Source organism: Ceratotherium simum, chromosome 12 (assembly GCF_057802395.1).
Source record: "Ceratotherium simum simum isolate JZ-2026a chromosome 12, ASM5780239v1, whole genome shotgun sequence".
In the NCBI taxonomy this organism is placed as follows: domain Eukaryota; kingdom Metazoa; phylum Chordata; class Mammalia; order Perissodactyla; family Rhinocerotidae; genus Ceratotherium; species Ceratotherium simum.
This window is the reverse complement of record NC_141911.1, coordinates 2725510-2745423: the sequence shown is the minus strand read 5'-3', so window position 1 is coordinate 2745423 and position 19914 is coordinate 2725510. Positions and strand designations below refer to the sequence as shown.

General features: G+C 44.9%; 1 protein-coding gene across 7 annotated transcripts in view; it reads right to left on the bottom strand.

Moving 5' to 3' along the window:
- Nucleotides 1-2449: 2449 nt before the first annotated feature.
- SLC39A14 (solute carrier family 39 member 14) overlaps nucleotides 2450-19914 on the bottom strand; it is a 42164-nt gene continuing 24699 nt past the window's right edge. For 4 of the 7 annotated variants that reach the window (XM_087437288.1, XM_087437287.1, XM_087437286.1 and 1 more), the window contains 8 exons: nucleotides 17380-17657; nucleotides 15417-15603; nucleotides 12332-12501; nucleotides 10232-10354; nucleotides 9311-9508; nucleotides 8977-9184; nucleotides 7537-7721; nucleotides 2450-5592 (listed from right to left, as the gene is read on the bottom strand). In XM_087437288.1, coding sequence (XP_087293414.1) covers nucleotides 5446-5592; nucleotides 7537-7721; nucleotides 8977-9184; nucleotides 9311-9508; nucleotides 10232-10354; nucleotides 12332-12501; nucleotides 15417-15603; nucleotides 17380-17643 — 1482 coding nt within the window. In that variant the 5' untranslated portion in view covers nucleotides 17644-17657 and the 3' untranslated portion in view covers nucleotides 2450-5445. Of the gene's footprint in view, nucleotides 5593-7536; nucleotides 7722-8976; nucleotides 9185-9310; nucleotides 9509-10231; nucleotides 10355-12331; nucleotides 12502-14433; nucleotides 14604-15416; nucleotides 15604-17379; nucleotides 17658-19914 lie in introns of those variants that run through there. The other 3 variants (XM_087437285.1, XM_014796677.2, XM_004442297.3) reach the window with 3 other exon arrangements.

Sequence of the window (19914 nt, the reverse complement as noted above, 5' to 3'; positions counted from 1 at the left end):
TAAAAACCTATGTGGATTATTGCCTAAGTTTATTCTTAGCAATCTCAATGTTCCAAAGATCTATAAGCAAACCACAGATAGAGAAAAAAAATCCAGGGGCTGGCCCTGTGGCCTAGTGGTTACTTTTGGTGTGCTCCGCTTCAGCAGCCTGGGTTCAGTTCCTGGGCACATACCTACACCACTCGTTGGCAGCCATGCTAATGGTGGCAACCCACATACAAAATAGAGGAAGATTGGCAACAGATGTTAGCTCAGGGCGAAACTTTCTCAGCAAAAAAAGAGAGCATAAACTCCAGAGCCTAGTGGAAGAACTACTTCTTGGCTTACGATTGCAGAATGAGAACACTTTTCAGGTTATTCCTTAACTATAGTTGATGCGATCATCTCGGAATCCCATCCACCGCCAGGGTCAAAGATTGCTGTTACACAGGAAGGATATACTCTCCCTAACTCGCTCCTTTCATTTAAAATAAACCCTGAATAGACATGTGGCAAGAAGGGGTTATGATATTGGCAAGAGAAATGTTTTTTGGCTGGCAGCTCTAAACATACTTAGCTGAAGGCTGATAAGGACCTATGGATCTTTTCCAACCACCAATTTTCTCTACTTTAAATGGAATATAATTTAGCTTATTCCAGAAGCATGAAAGGGATTCACTTCTGCTGGGATTTGCACCTATCAGTCTTCAAAAGTCTAGGTATTTCATGGGGCTGGCCCAGTGGCGCAAGCAGTTTAAGTGTGCGTGCTCTGCTGCAGCAGCCCGGGGTTCGCCGGTTTGGATCCCGGGCGCGCACTGACGCACTGCTTGGCAAGCCATGCTGTGGCGGCGTCCCATATAAAGTGGAGGAAGATGGGCCCGAAGGTTAGCCCAGGGCCAGTCTTCCTCAGCAAAAAGAGGAGGATTGGCAGATGTTAGCTCAGGGCTGATCTCCTCACACACACACACACAAAAGTCTAGGTATTTCACACTAGATCATTAAGACTACAAAAACCTTTAAAATAGATGAGCATTGTTTTCCCACAAATCAAAAAACCATGTCCACATTTGATGTGTTTCTTTTTTGTCCCCAAAGCCACCGTACATAGTTCTAAGTCCTTCTAGTTCTTGTATGTGCGCCACCACAGCATGGCTACTGACAGACGAGTGGTGTCGTTCCGTGCCCAGGAACCAAACCCGGGCCAATGAAGCGGAGAGTGTCGAACTTTAACCACTCACTAGGCCATCAGGGCTGGCTCGATGTCTTTATTTCTTGAAATGGATTTTGCTCCAGTCAGATCTCAGCATCACTGAATGGGAAAGAAGAGCATGCAGAAGCAACATGATAGGCGAAGGGCATTCACCTTCCACCAAAAATGTCCTAAATCGCATAGCTGGTTAGAGTATTACAAAGAGATGGCTAATATCAAAGTTTTAATCTTAATGATCTGTTTACTTTGCTTAGCTCTGTTCTATATGGGCCACACTTCAGCTCTCTCAAACTTGTTTCTAAATAGAGGACCAGGTAGCACAGCATAAGCAAAACCAACACCAGAGACAGAAAAACACAACAGGACCGGCTGCCAGAGGAAAAGGAGCATGTTCACAAACACCGAACTTATAGGCATTTTCATCTGGTCTCTTCATTCATTGTGTGTGGCAGGCACTGAAAGCACAGGAAGAAGCCAGATACAACCTCCACTCAGAAGGAAGTCGGTGCATAAGGAACAACAGCAGTTACAACACAAGTCCAGAAAATGAGGTGTGTACAGGGAGGCACCAACCGCAGCCTGGGAAGACTCTCCAGAAGTGGCACAAGCCGAAGGATGGAGTGAAAGTTATTTTGAACAACTTCAGCAGATGGAAGTCCAATATAGTAGCTAGTTAATGCAATTTAAAAGACCAATATGAGCCACTTTATATATTATTCTTGAGTTTTAAAAAATGGGAGGGCTGAGCAATAGGCATTTAGGAGTCTCTAAGGTATATAGTAATAAGATCGCATCAATATTTTTACCTTACTGCTCATTTTTATTGTCAAAGAAAAACAACAGCCTATGACTAAATTGGCATAGGAACAGGTTTATAATTTTAAGTCTCATGACAGGACTTTTCCCCGTAAGACATACAGGAGATGTGGTTTAAATGAACCACAGTACTCTACAAGTTTTAAAGTTAAAGTAAATCGTGGATTTACACAAGGAAAAGCAGTGTGATAGAAAGTTCTTCTTAGGAAACACCACAGCTCTTCTATCATGCAATGTCACAAAGTCACAGGCTCAATAAAGATAAATTAATCATTTTAAAGTGAGCATGTTTTGGTATCTCAGGTTACTTGGAAAATTCCCTTGTCAAAATAAGCCGGACCAGTGAAACACTCAGTCAGTTTGTAAGTCAGCAAGACATCATCGCCACCTTGTGTCTAACAGTCTTCATTATACCCACATTATTGCAAAAGATCACACCTGGGATTCCAGTTACAGAATATAGTTTTATTTATAGAATCTTACAAATAAACATTTACAGTCCACATAAGTTATATTCTTTTCTAATTTTTCTCATAACACCTGAGTTATGTAAAAAAATACTGTGATGGAATTGCAGAACTGTAAAAAGAAATATGAACAATAAAAACCTAACTGCTCTCTTGCAAAAATCAGACAACTTTTTCTTTTTTAAGCAGATTTCCAGCATACTATCATCTCTTTGGAAGAAGACTTACTAAAAACAGCTCTTACGATACCCAAATAGAGAAGACTTCTCTTTTAAACCCAGGGTGAAGGACCAATGAGGGAAAGCCCCAAGTTGACACTAGACACAAAAAAACCTTTGGGGACAAGGACAGAAGGCAACCTGCATGCCAGGGCAAGGTGAGAAGCAGAAGCCCTGCTCCTGGGTCACTGCTTCTGCATGTGACATATACTTTCCTTGCTAAAGTTAACAGGAGCGGGTCCATTCAGGGAAAAAGAGGTTGAAGATGCTAATGCCAGGGGTGAAAACGTCTTCAGAACTCGCTGCTCCTCAGACTCCTAATATGTACAAATGTTTAAAATGGCAAATTCGACACTTCAAAGTCAAAAAGAAACTGCCACATTTTTAACTCACGAGGCAAATCTGTTGCCAGTGGCAACATCCAATCACTCGCATGATCTGAGCATCTCCACCCCTCCTAAGCTCCAACTAGTTCAGGCCTCTGGACCAATTACAGCTTAGAGAATTTCCCCTTGAGGCAGCTGTCTATGAAAGGAAAGTTCTTAAGTTAACATAGACATGCATGAAAAGGGAAAGCACCCTACTACTTCATATTTTATTTTTTAATTTGTTAAAGATTACATTTTTGAGCTCTTCTCCTAAAACCAGAAACCCATAACTCCAAGTTAGTATTCTACTCCATGAATAATGGTATGTGTAAGGAATGACAGCTCTACAGGGAATGCTAAAATTATAAATGTAATACGTCAATGTGAATTAAGGAAAGCAAAATCTTCTAAAGCCTTCAAGTTTGAGTGTTATTTTCTGCTAGCTCCTGAAAGCAATTTGAGAAAAATAAAACAGAAAAGACAAAGAATTGTTTTAAGACAGTAAAAATAATAATGATAATATAAAAGTTAGATTCCAACATTCCATGAATTGGTTCTTTGGTAAAACTGGACCATAATCCTATCAGGAGTCAGTCCTGATATTTAATCTAGAACCTTAAAACTCAAGTTTTCCTTCTTCAGCCCATTCTCAAATGTATCCAAGTCAACAGGGAAGATAAGGAGAAAAATGTATCAAGCATCACCAGCAATTTCCCCACTCATGTTCTTTTTAAGAATATTCTGGTTTGAGAGACATTTTCCAAGAAGAAAAAAACAAAACAGATGCTGCTTTTAATTACTGTAGAGTGGAAAGTTTTCCCATGTAAGAACAGAAAAACTCACAGGTGTTGGCAATGCACCAGCACTTGTCAGTCACGCACACACATCAGTTTGTGAACATAGTCCCTGGGCCGCAACTGTGGGCACCACTAAGAAAGGCTTCTGGAGAGACTGGCTCCACAAAGTGGCTGAAGAATCTCATATTATCAATATGATAATAATAAATCAATTCACCTAGTGAACCTGGAGATGAGCTCCCCTTGAAGCCCGAGTTCTGAGGAGAGGGCTCCACAGTGCCTGAGGCTGGCCTACAGTCTCGCAGACAAGTCTACCAACCCATTTTCTGAAGAGTTAGAGCAATTAATATTTAATTCAATACATGATTCGCCCTTTCTTGTTTAGGGTGAGGGAGGAAGGGGTAACCTAGAGAGTGCCCTTTAAAACCCATACGCAGCATAATCAGTAGGTCCTCTGCTCTGCAAACATCTGTGGTGCCCCGATCAGGTTTTGGACCTTACATCTCAGAGTTCTAGTACTTGTACTTTTACTTATGAAATTAATACATCCTACACTTTGCCTGCACTGATTGCATTTCTGATTACCCTTGTCTAAGAAGAGCATAAACTGCATTCCAATTCTACAAGTCAACTTGCCACTTTGCAGAAGTGTTGACCAGGGGAGGTAAATTTGTGCAGTCTCCCCTCTAATACAAGCATTGTAAATGTGCTCAGAATGTGCTTCTAGGGAGGCAGCTAAAAAGTCTCTCAGAAGATGGGAGTAGGGAAGGGGGGTGGAAATCAGAGCAAAACCAATCGATTTCTCACAGGTCTTCATTCTCTGCCCTCCACTCTGTCAGTGTTAACCTGGAAGAAGGGGAGGTCCAGGGACCTGATCCTACAAGCCAGCTCACCTGGATGGCCATGAAACACCAGGTACAGCCACAAAATCAACACCCAGCACCCCCGTGGGAACAAGTAACCATCAAGACAGGACACAGACCACCGGTGTGACTTCCCCCTCATTCAGGATGATCCTGGCCTCCTCTCTTGCCCTATTCATCTGTTCCAACTTTCAGTTCTCTTTGAGAGAAAAAGCAGCTGAATAGACTTGGAAAAATTAGGAAGGATTCCTGTCTCTTGTACCTTTTCTGTAAAAATAGGTGAATCCATTTAAAAATGGGTCATCTTGAGGTTCAAGATACACATTTAAATTTATGGACCCCAAACTATAGATTCACCTCCTGATATTTCTAACCAAGTCATGACCGCTGGCTATATTTTTGCATTGTAGGGCAAAGGATTCAAAATCTCCCAGAGCTGGTTTGAAGAGAAAGAGGCCAGGGTAACCAGAGAAAAAAGTTAGGCATGTCTTCTAAAGCTACATTCAGGTTCCAGAGTCACTCTGAGAAAGAAGGGAGAGGAAAGGGAGAGAGGCACTACCTAGAGACTGGTTACCAGGCAGCTTATTCCTAGGATAGAGCATTTTACAAACAGCTGACATTTGAATGCAGGAATACAGTCCATGTCACAGTTTTTAACAGAACTGCCTCTTCCGAGGTGCTTTGCGGATGCCGAGTCCTCGGGCCAGGGATGGGGTAGCCAAGGCCGCTACCCGATCTGGATCTGTCCTGAATACATAGTGAGGAGCAGCATGATGGTGAAACCAGTCAATAGGCCCAGGTTCTGGATCACAAAAGGGAGTAAGGTGCTGCCCTTCCTTTCATCCTCTTGGCAGACTTCATTCATCTCAGGGAACTGAGAAAGAAGAGAAAAACAGGAGTGCTGCAGTTCCTTTCCTAACTTCCTAAGTCCAGGACGACTCAGTGAGAGAGAGATATATCTAATAATTGTCATAATATTTATTATTAATATTTATATCATAATATTAAGATAATTAGTATATAATATAGATTATTATAATAGTTAATATTATGTTAATATATAATAAGTATATACAATATATAATTGGTTTACAAAGAAAATTCACAGCAATAGCCTCTAGAACTTGAATGTGCTAGTCTTTCTCCCAGGTGATTACCACCACTTTATAGCTACTGAGGTAGAACAAATTAGATTACGTGTATGAAGCCCTGGATGTGTTCAGATGCTGGCTAAAAATAACTGCTTTGATAAAAATAAACCTTTTACTGTGATCTTTAAAAACACTTGAGAAGATCTTTTTGCTCCCAAAACGTCATCTCTCTGGGAAACTGAGCAGCTGTGTAAGGGGCCAGAGAAAAGAGCTACAACATTGCTATGACCCAAGGCCTCCTCCTGCTGGCCAGTGAGGCAGATGACGATGAGGAGACCTTCTAATTCAAGTAATGCACAAAAATATCCCAGCCGCGGGGAGGGCTCCCCATAGGAGAGCAGAGAGTATAAGATGTTTCCATGGAGGCAGGCTGGATCACGGTGGTCAGTATTTTCATCAAAAAATGGAATACTACTCAGCCATAAGAAATGATGAAATCCAGCCATTTGTGACAACATGGATGGACACTGAGGGTATAATGCAAAGTGAAATAAGTCAGAGGGAGAAGGTCAAATACCGTATGATTTCCTTCATTAAGTAGTAGACAATAACAACAATAAACAAACACATAGGGACAGAGATTGGATTGGTGGTTACCAGAGGGGAAGGGGGGAGGGAGGAGGGTGAAAGGGATAATTCGGTACATGTGTGTGGTGATGGGTTGTAATTAGTATTTTGGTGGTGAACGTGATGTAATCTATGCAGAAATAGAAGTACAATGATGTACCCTGAAATTTTTACAATGTCATAAACCAATGTTACTGCAATAAACAAAAAATTAAAAAAAAAAAGTTAGACTTCTCTGAAAAAAAAAAAATATATATCTTTTTCAAAGGATATGGAAAATAATTCATGCAGACATGCCAAACACACGTCATGCCAACAGACCAGGAAAGAAATCAACCCTCTTAGTTATACAAAAGATGCAACAAATCAGGTATTTCACTAGCAAACTCAAAAATACCTAACTGGTTACACCAGATGTTAGCGGGTCCAGTACAACATATACTCTCAGACACCACTGATAATGTAAGAAAGGTAAGCCCTTCTAGAAAGCAATGTGGCAATACATATTGAAAGCCTCAAATCACGTATCCCTTTTGAGCCAGCAATTTTAGTTTCTGGGTAAGATACATCCTCTCACCAAATAATACCGCCACTCAAAAGGATACTTCTAAAGAGTATGGAACATGAAAAATGTCTATGATATATTAAGTAAAAAAAGAAATCAGGACATAAAGTGGTATATTCAATAAGATCATAGTTATTTAAAAACAGACACAATGCACTGAGACAAAAAAGAAACAAACCCAAGTGTTGTTATTATTGTTCTGGGGGCAGAATGATTACAGCTAATTTTCTTTCCTTCCTTCCCTCCCTCTCTTCTTCTTTTCATTTATCTATAAACATAGTAAGGACCCTGGAGTTGAGTTTAATTATTTTCTTTAATGACATATGCTCATAGGAACATAAATGTTTCCTTCTTTATAATCTAATGTTTCCTTAAAAAGCACTGAATTGTACACCTTACTTGTGTGTATGTGAATCATTCCTTGATAAAGCTGTTACGAAAAACAAACTAATGTCCCCTTAGCTGTCCTCCCATCCAATGAATTTAATAACCCGGTCCAGTTTTGCCTACAAGGCATAAACTATGGAAGACTTACCATATCAGCCAGAGAAATATACAAGAACATTCCTCCAGCAAGTGCAAAGATCCAGTTGGCAGAGAAGTGGCTGCCGGCCAGGATGCCAAAGGCCAGACCCACGTAACAGCAGCAGGCAGAAAGGAAGTTGAAGAAGAGAGCCTGTTGGATGCTCATCCCAGCATTGAGCAGGATGACAAAGTCTCCTATGGGGAAACAAGAGGGGAGGGTGCGGACAAGAGTCACACTAGGTCGTGGGCAGAGAACACGATGTGGACAGACTGCTTAAACTACGGATAAAGTCTGGGGAAAATCAAGACAGCCCCAGATGTGCGATGGCAGTGACAAAACTAAGGCACCCTTCACCTTTGTGTCTAGGAGTTGTCTCCGTCTGCAAGACTGCCCATGTACTTCCAGCCCAGAGGCTGAAAATAGTGCATAGGATTTTCAAAATAGATAACCAACTAGCAATGGCCTCATTTCTCTTTTGATTGATGGCGAAATAGAAGGAGCTTCCTTCCTCACAACTACAATGAATAGTATTTTTAGGAAACAAAATTGAGACTGAGAGAAGTTAAGTAATTTGCCCAAAGTCACAAGCCAATAAATGGCAAAGCCAGGTCTTGACCTCGAGTCTCTGAGCCTCCAAAGTCCAGGCTCTTCACAATCTCCCTCTGATAAAACTCAACCTCCGGCTCATCTACTCCCTCCACCACCAGACTTCTAACATACACCTCAACCTTTGGAAGATCAACAGGCTGTAAGAAATCATCTATATCGAGCACTTAGAAGACTGTACGGCACATTGTAGGTCCCTTCCACTATTTTTTCCCCTTTAATCCTCAAGATAAATCTCTGATGCAGGTACTATTATTACCCCCATTGTATAGGTGAGGAGACTGAGCCAGAGGATATGGGGCTAAATGGAAACAAACATTCCTGTAAAAAAACTCTCGGGCCGGCCCCGTGGCTTAGCGGTTAAGTGCACGCGCTCCACTACTGGCGGCCTGGGTTCAGATCCCGGGCACACACCAATGCACCGCTTCTCTGGCCATGCTGAGGCCACGTCCCACATACAGCAACTAGAAGGATGTGCAACTATGACATACAACTATCTGCTGGGGCTTTGGGGGTAAAAAAGGAGGAGGATTGGCAATAGATGTTAGCTTAGAGCCGGTCTTCCTCAGCAAAATGAGGAGGATTAGCATGGATGTTAGCTCAGGGCTGATCTTCCTCACAAAAAAAAAAAAAAAAAACCAACTCTCATCATTTTCAAAGATCAATTTTCAATTATTAATTCAACTGTTAAAAATTAGTGGTTAGATTTCAAGTAGCACAGAGACTGTGTTCATGAACTACAATCAGTGTTCTGAAGTGGTGGGAGGAGTCAACCGCAGGGAAGAGTGCCTGTGCCAGTAACTGAGGCAGCACAAGTGGAGGGGCAGAGGCATGTACACTGACCTAGCTCATGTGGGAACTCCTCACAGAGGATGGCCACTGAGGTGCTGATGCCTTGGAAAACAGACACAGTGAAGGAGGCACCGATAGCCAGGCCGTCGATGAAATTGTGGAGGCCATCGCTCAGGGTGATCATCCAGGCCAGAGTGCCAATATCTGAGTAGCGGACACCTTTCAGCCAGTAACAGGCGCTTTGGGAAGCCTGCAGGTCCTATAAGAAAGCCCAGCCCCACAGCCCTCAGATCAAAGGGTGGACAATGGACCTTCAAGGTAGGCCTAAGTGATCAAGGCCATTACTGCTTAAAGGCCCCTACCAAGCGTTGGATGGCCCACCCACCTGGACAGAGAGTGAGCCCATGATGACCTTCTCGTCCATCATGGGGGCCTTCCCATCCAGCTCGCTGCTGCAGTGTTGAGGAATCATGTGGTCCAAATCCCCATTCTGTAGCTTCTCTGTCAGCCCCTCCTCCTGGTCCTTCTTGGAAGGCAGCGTCTCAGAGGCATAATGGCTATGTCCGTGATGATGCTGGAGGGACTAGACAGGGGTCAGCATGACACTCACCAAAACCACCCACTGAGCACCCACTCTGAGCATGTGCTCCAAGCATCGGGAAGACCTCATTCCCATCACTAGAAAACACAAGCAGGCGATACGCACAGAAGCCTAGGGAAAGTTGTCACAGAATGCTGGCCAGGGGGAGTGTGAGAGTGTGGCTGGCGTCAAAGCAGTGGCTGCAGGCCAACACTCCTCCCCGCCAGACAGCACTGCTCAAAATGTTCAGAGCTCCTCCTTTGTGAGGGCTACTTTTATTCAATTCAGCAACCATTTAGGGGATAACACATCCCAGGCACCAAAGATATCTTTTTGGAACTACACTGCAATAATCGGTCCCATTTCTTTGCAGTCATTTCTTTGCAGTCATATTTCATACACAATGAATGTATGTATCAAGCCCCTTCCTCATCTCCTAAGGTATAAAAGGTATATTAAAGAAATAATCCAGAATAAAACAAAGGGGATAAAATACCGCCTAGCAAAAGGCACATAGGCCAGATCTGGTTTCTGGTCTGCCCTTGCCCTCTGCTAACATCCTCCGTAAGTGCAATGGGATGTCTACTCATGAAATCTGTGGGGTTTACTCCATGGCAGGAGGACACCAGGTAAGCTCACTGTACTGGTGGTGAGGTAATGACAGAAGCATTTCTGAGACAGATGCTTTCCCTAGAAGCACTTCCTTTACCAACAATTAGGCCTCACCTCATTTTTCTGCTTAAGAAGCATCTTTAAGATCTTCTCTGTGAAAAAGAAAAGATAAAAGCCCCCAAACACCACTGCAGACTTGGAGACATAATCATCTTCCAGAGGGTTGAAACCAAAAGCCTGTGGACCCAGGAAAACAAAATGAGTTTAAGAAAATAAAAAATCTTCACTGTCCTCTCTCCTCTCTTAACCACTTCCTTGATTCTGGGAAAGAGATGCACTGAGATAACTGTGCCATCTACCCATTCCCTTTCCAGTAAAATCTAACCCTTGATGTTTCCATAATGTCTCATCACCAGACATGGTAGGTTCTCTCTAGCTTATTTTCTGATGCAAAAGACGGATCACCCTCACAATGTTACTCTAGGGAGAATAGCCTTGGGTATAGTTTTCTACTTTTAACGAGGACTCTGTCTCCATTTCTCCTGGTGCTCTGCTACAAGGGCAGCCTCTGCCGGCAAATCCCGTATCTAAGGGGAAGACACTTGTGTTTATTTTCATTGTTATCTAGTGTCCCTAGCTGATTTGCCTATAAACACAAAGGGAGATGGTGTAATTACAGTTTCTAAAATGGGAAATCCATTCCCCACTTAAGTACTAAGAATTGCGGCATCTTCCTGACCGCAGACCTCCCGGTGACCACAAAGCCAAGAAAGCAGTCTGTGTTCCTGCACATGTCAATTTCTGGGGTTCTGTTTTGAGTTCTTTCTGGAAACTTCACCTATTATGGAGGAAAAAAAATAAAATCCATTGGGAAGTAGACAGGAGTAGAAATCAGAATTCCATTCTGAGAATTCCATTCTGACGCTCCTGACTGTGATGGGGCCTTGGGAAAGTGTCCGGGGACCTGCTCCTCAGTTTTCTGACAGGAAACAGGCCTCTCAAATAAACTTCTGCCTTCTCGTGCACAGCTCAAAGATAAAAGTGATCACAAGTACCATAACTCTGGGCTGCTTAAAAGGTAAGTTTTTCTTTCTGTTTTAAAGGGACAAAATGCAATCTCTACCCCCCAGTATAGTTTGCTAAGAGACACAAAGGTCAAGTTCAGGGGTAGAAACGACACATTAAGGTCAACTTTCCAGGAGAGTCAAATCATTTGTGGGAAGAGTAGAGTGAAAATAGGCAACTAACAGTTCTCCACGAAGGGTGGCAGAACACAAAAGCATGGCTTTAGGGATTATAAAGCCTGGCCTCCAGGATGCGTGCTCTTGAGCAGGTCAGATTCCGTATCCGTTAAATGGGTAAAACATCACTTCCTCTCTCGATGTCACAGAGTTGATCTAAGGATCAACTAAGAAAACATAAAACCACGTCTTGGAAATCATAAAGTGCTAGAAGCAGCATGTCTTTCTGCTTCCACTCTGGCTCTGTCCAGGCCTGTCAGACCACCTACGACGAAACGCCCCGTGCTTAGTCACGAGCGGGTCTACAGCAGGGAATACACCAAATCAGGTGAGCCGCCTCCAAGGCCGCCTGCGGACCTTTACCAAGACTATGCTCCCTCCTCTTAGGTGGGGGACTTTCTCATTCACTTACGCGAAGGGGCAAAGGTGCCATCAACCTGTGTGGAACCAGAGGTTTCATTCAGTCACACCTCTGCCCCAAATGCCCTGCTGAGGAGAACTGATCTTTTTATCTAGACCTATGGATTGTTGATGTGGGGTTTTTTGTGCCAAAAGCCCCAAATTGACAGCCATAAAGTGATCTAACTGCGCTAGATCTTTTCACACAACAGAGAGCATTTCCTAGGCACCAGACATTTCACAAATATTAACTCATATAACCCTCACAACATCATCATGAGGTAGGTCCTATTATTTTCCCCATTTTACAGATGAGGAAACAGAAGCACAGAGAGGTTAAGTGACTCGCCCAAGGTCAGAGAACTTGTTGATGGTAGAGCTGGGATTTGAACCCAGCTCTCAAATCTATGCGCTATGCTACCTCTCCTAGCTCATGCCTAAATCTTAGCTTCCCTTTCCAAAGAAAAGGACCTCCTTTCCATGCGTTCCATCGAAATGGAGGGTCCTCCCACTATGCCCTGTGGCCCCAGGAGAGTGGTGTGCTCCTGTGTGTGAGAGCCCTGGCTTGCCATACCTCGGGGATGAGCTGGAAGAGGGCGTTGGAGTAGAGGGTTCCAATCGCCAGAGCTATGAAGTAGAGCAGCAGCCTCTTGTAAAAAGTCTTCTTCATGAAGGGCACCACGCTGGCCCCCATGAGGGAGCAGAGGGAGATGACGGTCACACAGAGGAGACCATATCCCCACACTGCCGTTGCAGCAAGAGCCAGCCCCACCCAGGATAGGGAGAAGGGCAAGTGCCCCATCGCAGCAACCACCATTTAGGGGAAAGAAGATGGAGAGGGTGGGCAGGTAACAAGGAAGGTTTTGGTGGATATTAACAAGGGAAACACAAGAAAAATCAGAGAGACAAGTAGGGAGGGAGAGAGAAATAGAAAATTTGTTAGTGATTCAAGTCTGATGAAATTTCCTTCAATCAGTTCAGAGGAAATGAGGAGGAATTCAAAGTGGCCTTGGAACCCTGTGGCTCCCGCCCCTGCTGTCTTTGGTGGCCTAAGTTACACCTGCCAGCTGGTGTGACTAGCAGGGCGGGGTGCCACCTCGTCACACAGCTGAGGTGTACTCAGGCCCATCCAGAGGCTGCCCGTGGCAGACTTTGGACTCAAGGGCTCTCTCTAACAGGAAACAAGAGCAAAGGAAAGACACTGATCATTGTGCTGCCTGTCTGCTTTGTACATCTGACCCGAACTGTGGAGGCACGTGCAAGACCACCTGGACTTGGTCTGGCTTATGCAAGATACAACTAGTCAGATGTGCAGGGCAGAGGGATGGAGAACAGGTCAGGCCCAATGCCCATAAACTCAGTTTCTTAACTTCTCAGGTTTTGTTGTTGTTGTTGGTTCACTGGTTTCCTTTTGCTTTGAGAGGGCTCTGGCACAGAGAACAGAGTTCCAAGACCACCCCGTCACAAAAAATGTTTCCTCCACTATTTCCCAGTTCCACACTCCAGGCAGGACGAAACCAAGCCAGGGTGAGGCACTCCCTGTGAGCCACAGGGGAGTGTGTACAATTATCGCATTTCCATTCAACAGACAACAAGGCATTTCACTTCAAATCTTTAAAAAATTAATAAATTCAATTTCTGGAGCTGAAAAAAATAGCCCAACATGAGGCCTCCCTTGAGAAGTGCTTGCTGATTCACATGGAATTCTGAGACAGTATCAGGACAGCTCACCTTAAACCAGATTTCTTCTCTCATTATGAAGAAGGACCAGGCGAGGCCAGGCCTGAGCATCCTGCCTGCTATCTCTTCTGGGTGAGTCTCTTGACTGGGAAAGGCTGGGCAGCCCTGACACAGGCTCTTTATGAAAGGCGGCTGCCACCATACCCAAAGGAGGTCCACCCGTCATTGCCATACTGCACGTCCCCGCTGAGCTGACGAGGTGGGCAGAGTGTCAACTTGGGTCTTATTTTTTTTAGCTCCTTAGTGGTCGTGATTAAAAAACAAAATTAACAAACATTTCAAAACAGTCAAGTAAAGGCACCAGGAAGTCAGTCCTATCAGGAAAATGTCAAGATGCAAGGTATGAAGGATTCAGTGCCCCTTCCCTTTATTTTGTGATTTTAATGTCATTTGTTTTTATTAGAGAGTCTTCATTCTATGTTTGGCTCTCTATACTATGTCTTATGGCCTGCTTTTAAAAAAGGATCATTCGCTTTTTAGGCCAATTTTACTTTTCACTTGGTAACCTCTTTTCCTTCCACCTCATTCCAGAAGGCCCATCTTTTGGCGGCCACAGCAAGTACTGCCAGGGCCTCTACTTAGAACAGAGGCGTACGGGGTGCCAAGGATGTGGACAGCAACCACCAGCTGCAGCCTTCCTCCTGAGCCCTGCAAATGGAGCTCAGGAAAGACACTGACTGGGGAAGGGAGGCTGTGAGATCCCCAGCAGGGAGGGCAAATGCCAGGAGCCTTGCATCTGACATCCCCTGAAGAGGCCAGAGACACACGTGGGTGCCCCAGGAATGAGCGAAGGCCCTCGAGATCCAGAGTCAGAAGTCACTTCCGTGATATGAGGGAGAAGTTAATTTTTCAGGTGGCAGCTGTCGGGTGCCTTAGAGCACAGGGTGGGGGGGGACGCCCCAGGGAGAGGACGTGCCCGTTTCTGTTCTACTGCACCTCTGGGATGAGCTGGAAGAGCGCGTTAGAGAGCAGCGTTCCAATGGACAGGGCGATGAAGTAAGTGAGCACACGACTGAAAAACGCTTTCTCCGTGCATGGCAGGACGAGGACTCCCAGAAGAGAGGCCAGGTTAATCAGTGAAACACTGAGGAAACCGAAGCCCCACACTGCGGAGGAACGAGAACAGACGAGGGCCCCATTACTGAGGGTGGGGTGCTCTTGCTGCCTGGGACAGCCCATTCTGAGTTCAGCTGTGATCAGAGCAGACAGAGATCCACCAACCCATCAGTAAATGTGTTGAGTCCATCTCTTGCCAGGTGCTGTGGAGAAGCCTAGAAAAATACAGCAAAGTTGCTATCCAAAAGAAGCTGACCTTTTAGATAGAGAGGCAGGTGAAAACAACATGAAAGGTTAAATACCACGAGTTAAATACTGATAGCTGGAAACGACATGAGGCACGACACAGCAACATACGCCAGGTACCGAGTGTCGGGCACCACACGCCAGCGCGACGGGATGTCAGAAGGGCAAGCCAGGCCTGAGAGAGCTGTGTACACTCACAGACCACGGTGAGCCCACTGTGGCTGGAGCAGAGGTACCAGGCAGGGGAGGTGGAAAAGGATGAATTGGGCCGAGGACAGACTCTGTAAGGTCTTAAATGTTAAACTGTAAAACCAAGGCATTGGCCCCCATGTAGTTTAATGAAAACCAAAATGGAAAAGTGGCCAAAAAAAGCATCTACAGACTGGTCCAAAAGCCCAACACTGAACATTCACCAGCCATGCCGTCCAGTCTGACAATGTGCTGGACCAGTCTTTTGAGTGCAAAAGATACCGGTACAATCATCCCTCTAATTTGCCCCTTCCGATGTTGATAACTCGTCACTGGTTAAATATTCAGTGAGCAGCACCATCCGATCAGTCAGCGGTCCACGTGAAGACAGCACGGGGACCAGGCCCCTGCCTTCCCACCCAGCTCACCTTCAATCGTGCTTGGCCGTCCCTCCTCTGTCTGCTCGTTCTCTTCGTTCTCTTGGTTCTCGGAGGAGCAGGCCCGGGAATCTAGCTGCTGGAGGACCGTGGGGCAGAACTCCCGGAACTCTCTCGTCCCAATCCGGGACTGCTCGCTGAAGTTGTGGGCAGCAAAGAGGTCCCTGGAACTAAAGCACTGAGACGAAGGGAAGGGGCAGAAAGCCTCTTAGAGCCAAAGTCACACCTTGCCCCCAAGCAACAACCGACTTGGCCTTCCAAGAGGGAAAGAAAGAAGACAGAACTGTCCAAATTTCTGGGAATCTACAGACTAATCTCCAGGGATGCGACCAAGGTAGTCCCTAGACTTGAAAAACTAATAAGTAATCTTAGAAATCAGCCACCCAGTGAACACACCTTATGCACACCCATCTGTAAATGGCTGCCCCAAAATTCTAGGAACAACTGAATTCCAATCATTGTGAACAGGGTGTGGTTTCTGGAAAACACGATTCTATATCTTAAGATACAGTGCATCCAGATACCAAATACACAATAGCCCAGGGAGCTCTTATATTAAAATGCAGATTCTGGATACTTCTCCAGAGCTACTGAGCACTGGCATCTATAGGGAAACATTAGTCTCCTTGACCTACAGTATTGTCCCCAGCCTGGAGAATGTGATGGCAGAGATTAGGGAAGGAAGGAAGGAAAATCTGAAGATTCAAAGTCTACCATGCAGCAAGTGTGGCCTGGCCAGTGGACGTGAGCTCTCAGTACCCTTAGGAGGCATCAGGGAAGTGGTTCTCACATACCATTCCTGTGAAACACTGCAGCTTTACTTCTAATTATACTCTATACACTCACATGTCACAGTCTTTATCTGAGTTTGGTTTTACATGGGTCTATCTGTAAGAGAGTCAGCCTCTGGGTGTGCTGACATGTCAGAGTTTCTGGGCCTACAAAGCTGAGGGCTGGGCTCCGGTGACCCCAAGGTGCTGCTGCTGGCCAGGAGGCCCTCTGGGGCCAGGCTGCACCAGCCTCCCCGGGCAGCCTCCTCCCTGACTCAGACATTCACTGTGCTCCTGCAGTTCTGCGTCCATGCCACATGGCCCCCTTGGCCACTAGATTTCTCCGAACTCTATTCTCCTTCAAGGTGAAGCTCCAGGACACCATGCCCACAAACCTTCCTTGATTATTCTAGTGCACACTTATCCCCCTCTCTCATTTCTGACTCCTACAATGACTGTCCAACCCACAGTATTTAACGCTTCATCTTAATATCAGCTTACTTTGTTCTCTGTTGGTTGAGTTTCCCATCTTGAGGGTAAACTCCCTGAACATGATTCATTTTTCTCTATTGCTCACAACACTTAGCCCAGGGGACAAAGTAGATATTGAAAGACATTACTGGCTGACATATTTGGCTGCCACAAATAGTCTCAGACTCTGATTAGCAAAGATGATATGGAAGAAAGAAGAGAGAACCAGGAGCCAAGAGACCTGGGCTTCCCTCCCGGTCCCTCCAGGAGCTCACTGCAGGACCTCAGTATCCTCCCCATAAAATGAAGATTGTCCACCTACACCTAGAGGTGCTGCGAGGCTCACCGGGAAAAGTGGCCAAACGGCTTTGTAAACTCTACCCTCTGTTAGAAATGCTCGCTGTCCCGGAGCTCCACCTGACTGGCAGTTCCAGGTAATCCCAGTGCAGCTCTGAGAAAGAGTCTGGAGGGCTGAGAGCTCCCACTTCACAGCTGCCCATTGACAAGGGCTTCAAAACACCCATGCAGGTCAGCAGGTGCTGCTGGAGGCTCAGCCTTGCTGACTCAGACAATGGGGGAAGAACTGCCTCTGCGCTGTCATCAAGGCTTGCCTGCCTCAATCTTACCTACCAAGAGCAGCTGAGCTCCCTGTGCCCAGCTGGACTGTGAACCCCGAGAGGGCAGAGACAGTGCTGAGCAGAGCTGAGCCTTACCGTCGAGAGGTTCCTCTGTCCCTGCATGGGCTCCGTGACATTGTCCCGGCCCACTCCCACATCCAAGTGGTTGAGCAGGGCCTTCAGCTGCTGCAAGGTGAGGCTGTCGCCCTCACCGTAGCGATGCATGAGGTCCTGCAGGAAAGAGGCCGCACTGATGGCTGGCGCCCCGCTGGACACAGCGTGAGCCTCAGGAGCAGCTGTCCACAAGCTGAGCAGGGTCAGCATGAAGCAGCTAGGGAAGGCTGGGTGCAGCAGCTTCATGGTGACAAACAAGTCTGGAAGAGCAAAGAGCCAGAGGTGAGGGCAAGACTTAAGACACTCCCCTCTCTTCTGCTCTCCTGTCAGCCACACTCCAGACAGGAACATCTCTACTCAGACTCCAAATCCAGTCAGTATCTAAGCTGACTCTTCACTCCTTCTCTAATGCCACTGCCTAGCTTTCGAGAAAAATCCTTCTGAAAGCGTAGAATAAAAAAAATAAAAGGCGACAAATTCAACAGGTTTGACTAAATTTAAAAAGTAAAAAACTATGTGGTTATGTTAAAAAAGAAAGTCCTTATCTTTTAGAGATACTGAAATAATCATGGATTAAATGATATCTGGGATTTGCTTCAAAATAACAAAGGAGGGGGTATTTGCATGAAAGTGCAGATGAGACAAGATTTGGCATGAGTTGATAATTGTTGAAACTAAGTAATGGATAGATGGGAATTCATTATAGTATTGTGTCTACTTTTGTATATGTTTGAAATTCTCCAAAATAAAAATCTAAAAAAATTAATACAACTAAAAGAGGGAAAAAAACAGACTAGGAAAAATTATACACCATTAAACATGACAAAGGTTTATTTCTATACTGCGTAAAATAGGGAACAAACATGAAAAATACTCAGTCTCTCTAGTTTGTCAAGAATACAAATTTAAAAGATGGATGGTGCCATTGCTACTTATTAAAATAGCAAAACAGACTTCTTTGTGTGTGTGTGAGGAAGATCAGCCCTGAGCTAACATCCAAGCCAATCCTCTTCTTTTTGCTGAGGAAGACCAGCCCTGAGCCAATATCTATTGCAAATCTTCCTCCCTTTTTTTTTTTTCTCTTTTTCTCCCCAAAGCCCCAGTAGATAGTCAATATGTCATAGTTGCACATCCTTCTAGTTGCTGTATGTGGGACGCCACCTCGACGTGGCTGGATAAGCAATGTGCCAGTGCGCGCCCGGGATCCAAACCCAGGCCACCAGTAGCGGAGTGCGCACACTCAACCGCTAATCCAGGGGGCTGGCCCCAAAACAGATTTTTTAAAACAAGATATAAAACCGAATGTTAGTGAAGTTAATCAATAGAATACTGCTGGAGTTATATAAATAATATGACTCTTGAAAAGTTATATGATGATAAAAGTATTCAAATCCTTTGAATTAGTAATTCTACTTCTAGAATCTACACTGTAGAAGCAATCCAAAAATAAAAAGGCTATAGGCAGAAAGATATGTTATGGTCAAGTGAATTATTATATACCAATTTCATGGAATAGCATGCAACTAATAAAATGAGAATCATGAGTTTAATGCTAAGTAAAGAAGCAGAGCAATTATGTAAGAGTTAAGAACTGAGAAGCGGGGGCCCGGTGGCGCAAGCGGTTAAGTGCGCATGCTCCGCTGCGGCGGCCCAGGGTTCGCCGATTTGGATCCTGGGCGCGCACCAACACACTGCTTGGCAAGCCATGCTGTGGTGGCGTCCCATATAAAGTGGAGGAAGATGGGCGTGGATGTTAGCCCAGGGCCAGTCTTCCTCAGCAAAAAAAAGGGGAGGATTGGCAGATGTTAGCACAGGACTGATCTCGCAAAAGAAAAAAAAAACTGAGAAAGAACAGAGAGAAATGAAAGCTTAAGGGAGTAGGACTAATGACATTTCTTTGTTAATCATTTCCCTTAATGTAGTTATAATTTAATTAATGAAATAAACAAATATCAGGAGGGGAAAATGAGCCTCCTTAAACGAGACCCAGGAACCCAATTATTGTGGCTGGGCTCCGGGCACAAGGCCTTGCAGTGGGTCACTCACCTCCAGGCCTTTGCCTGTGACATACGAACTACAGCTGAGTGGTTAAGAGCAGGCTGGTTTGCATCCTGGCTCTGCCACTTAGCAGCTGTGTGATCTTGGGCAAGTTATTTATGCACAGTTAACATTCTAGAATCACCCAGAGCAGCAATGCAGCTTACCAATGGCCTTTAGTGCCACACAGACCTGGCGTGAATTTCTGTATCACTGCTCACCAGCTAAGTGACCTTGGCCAAGTTACTCAGCCTTTCTCTACCTCAGTTTTCTCATCTATAAAACTGGTACCCACTTCAATGGATTATTACGAAGATTTAATGACATGAGCTATGGCAAGTTACTGAGTGCCTGAACTATAGAAAGCACTCAATAAATTGTGACTATTATTGTTTTAAGACTTCTAATTGGCAGGTTCCTCCACTTTGACTCCCTCTCAGCCCAGATATTAAGCTGCTAATGAACTATCAGGAATATCCA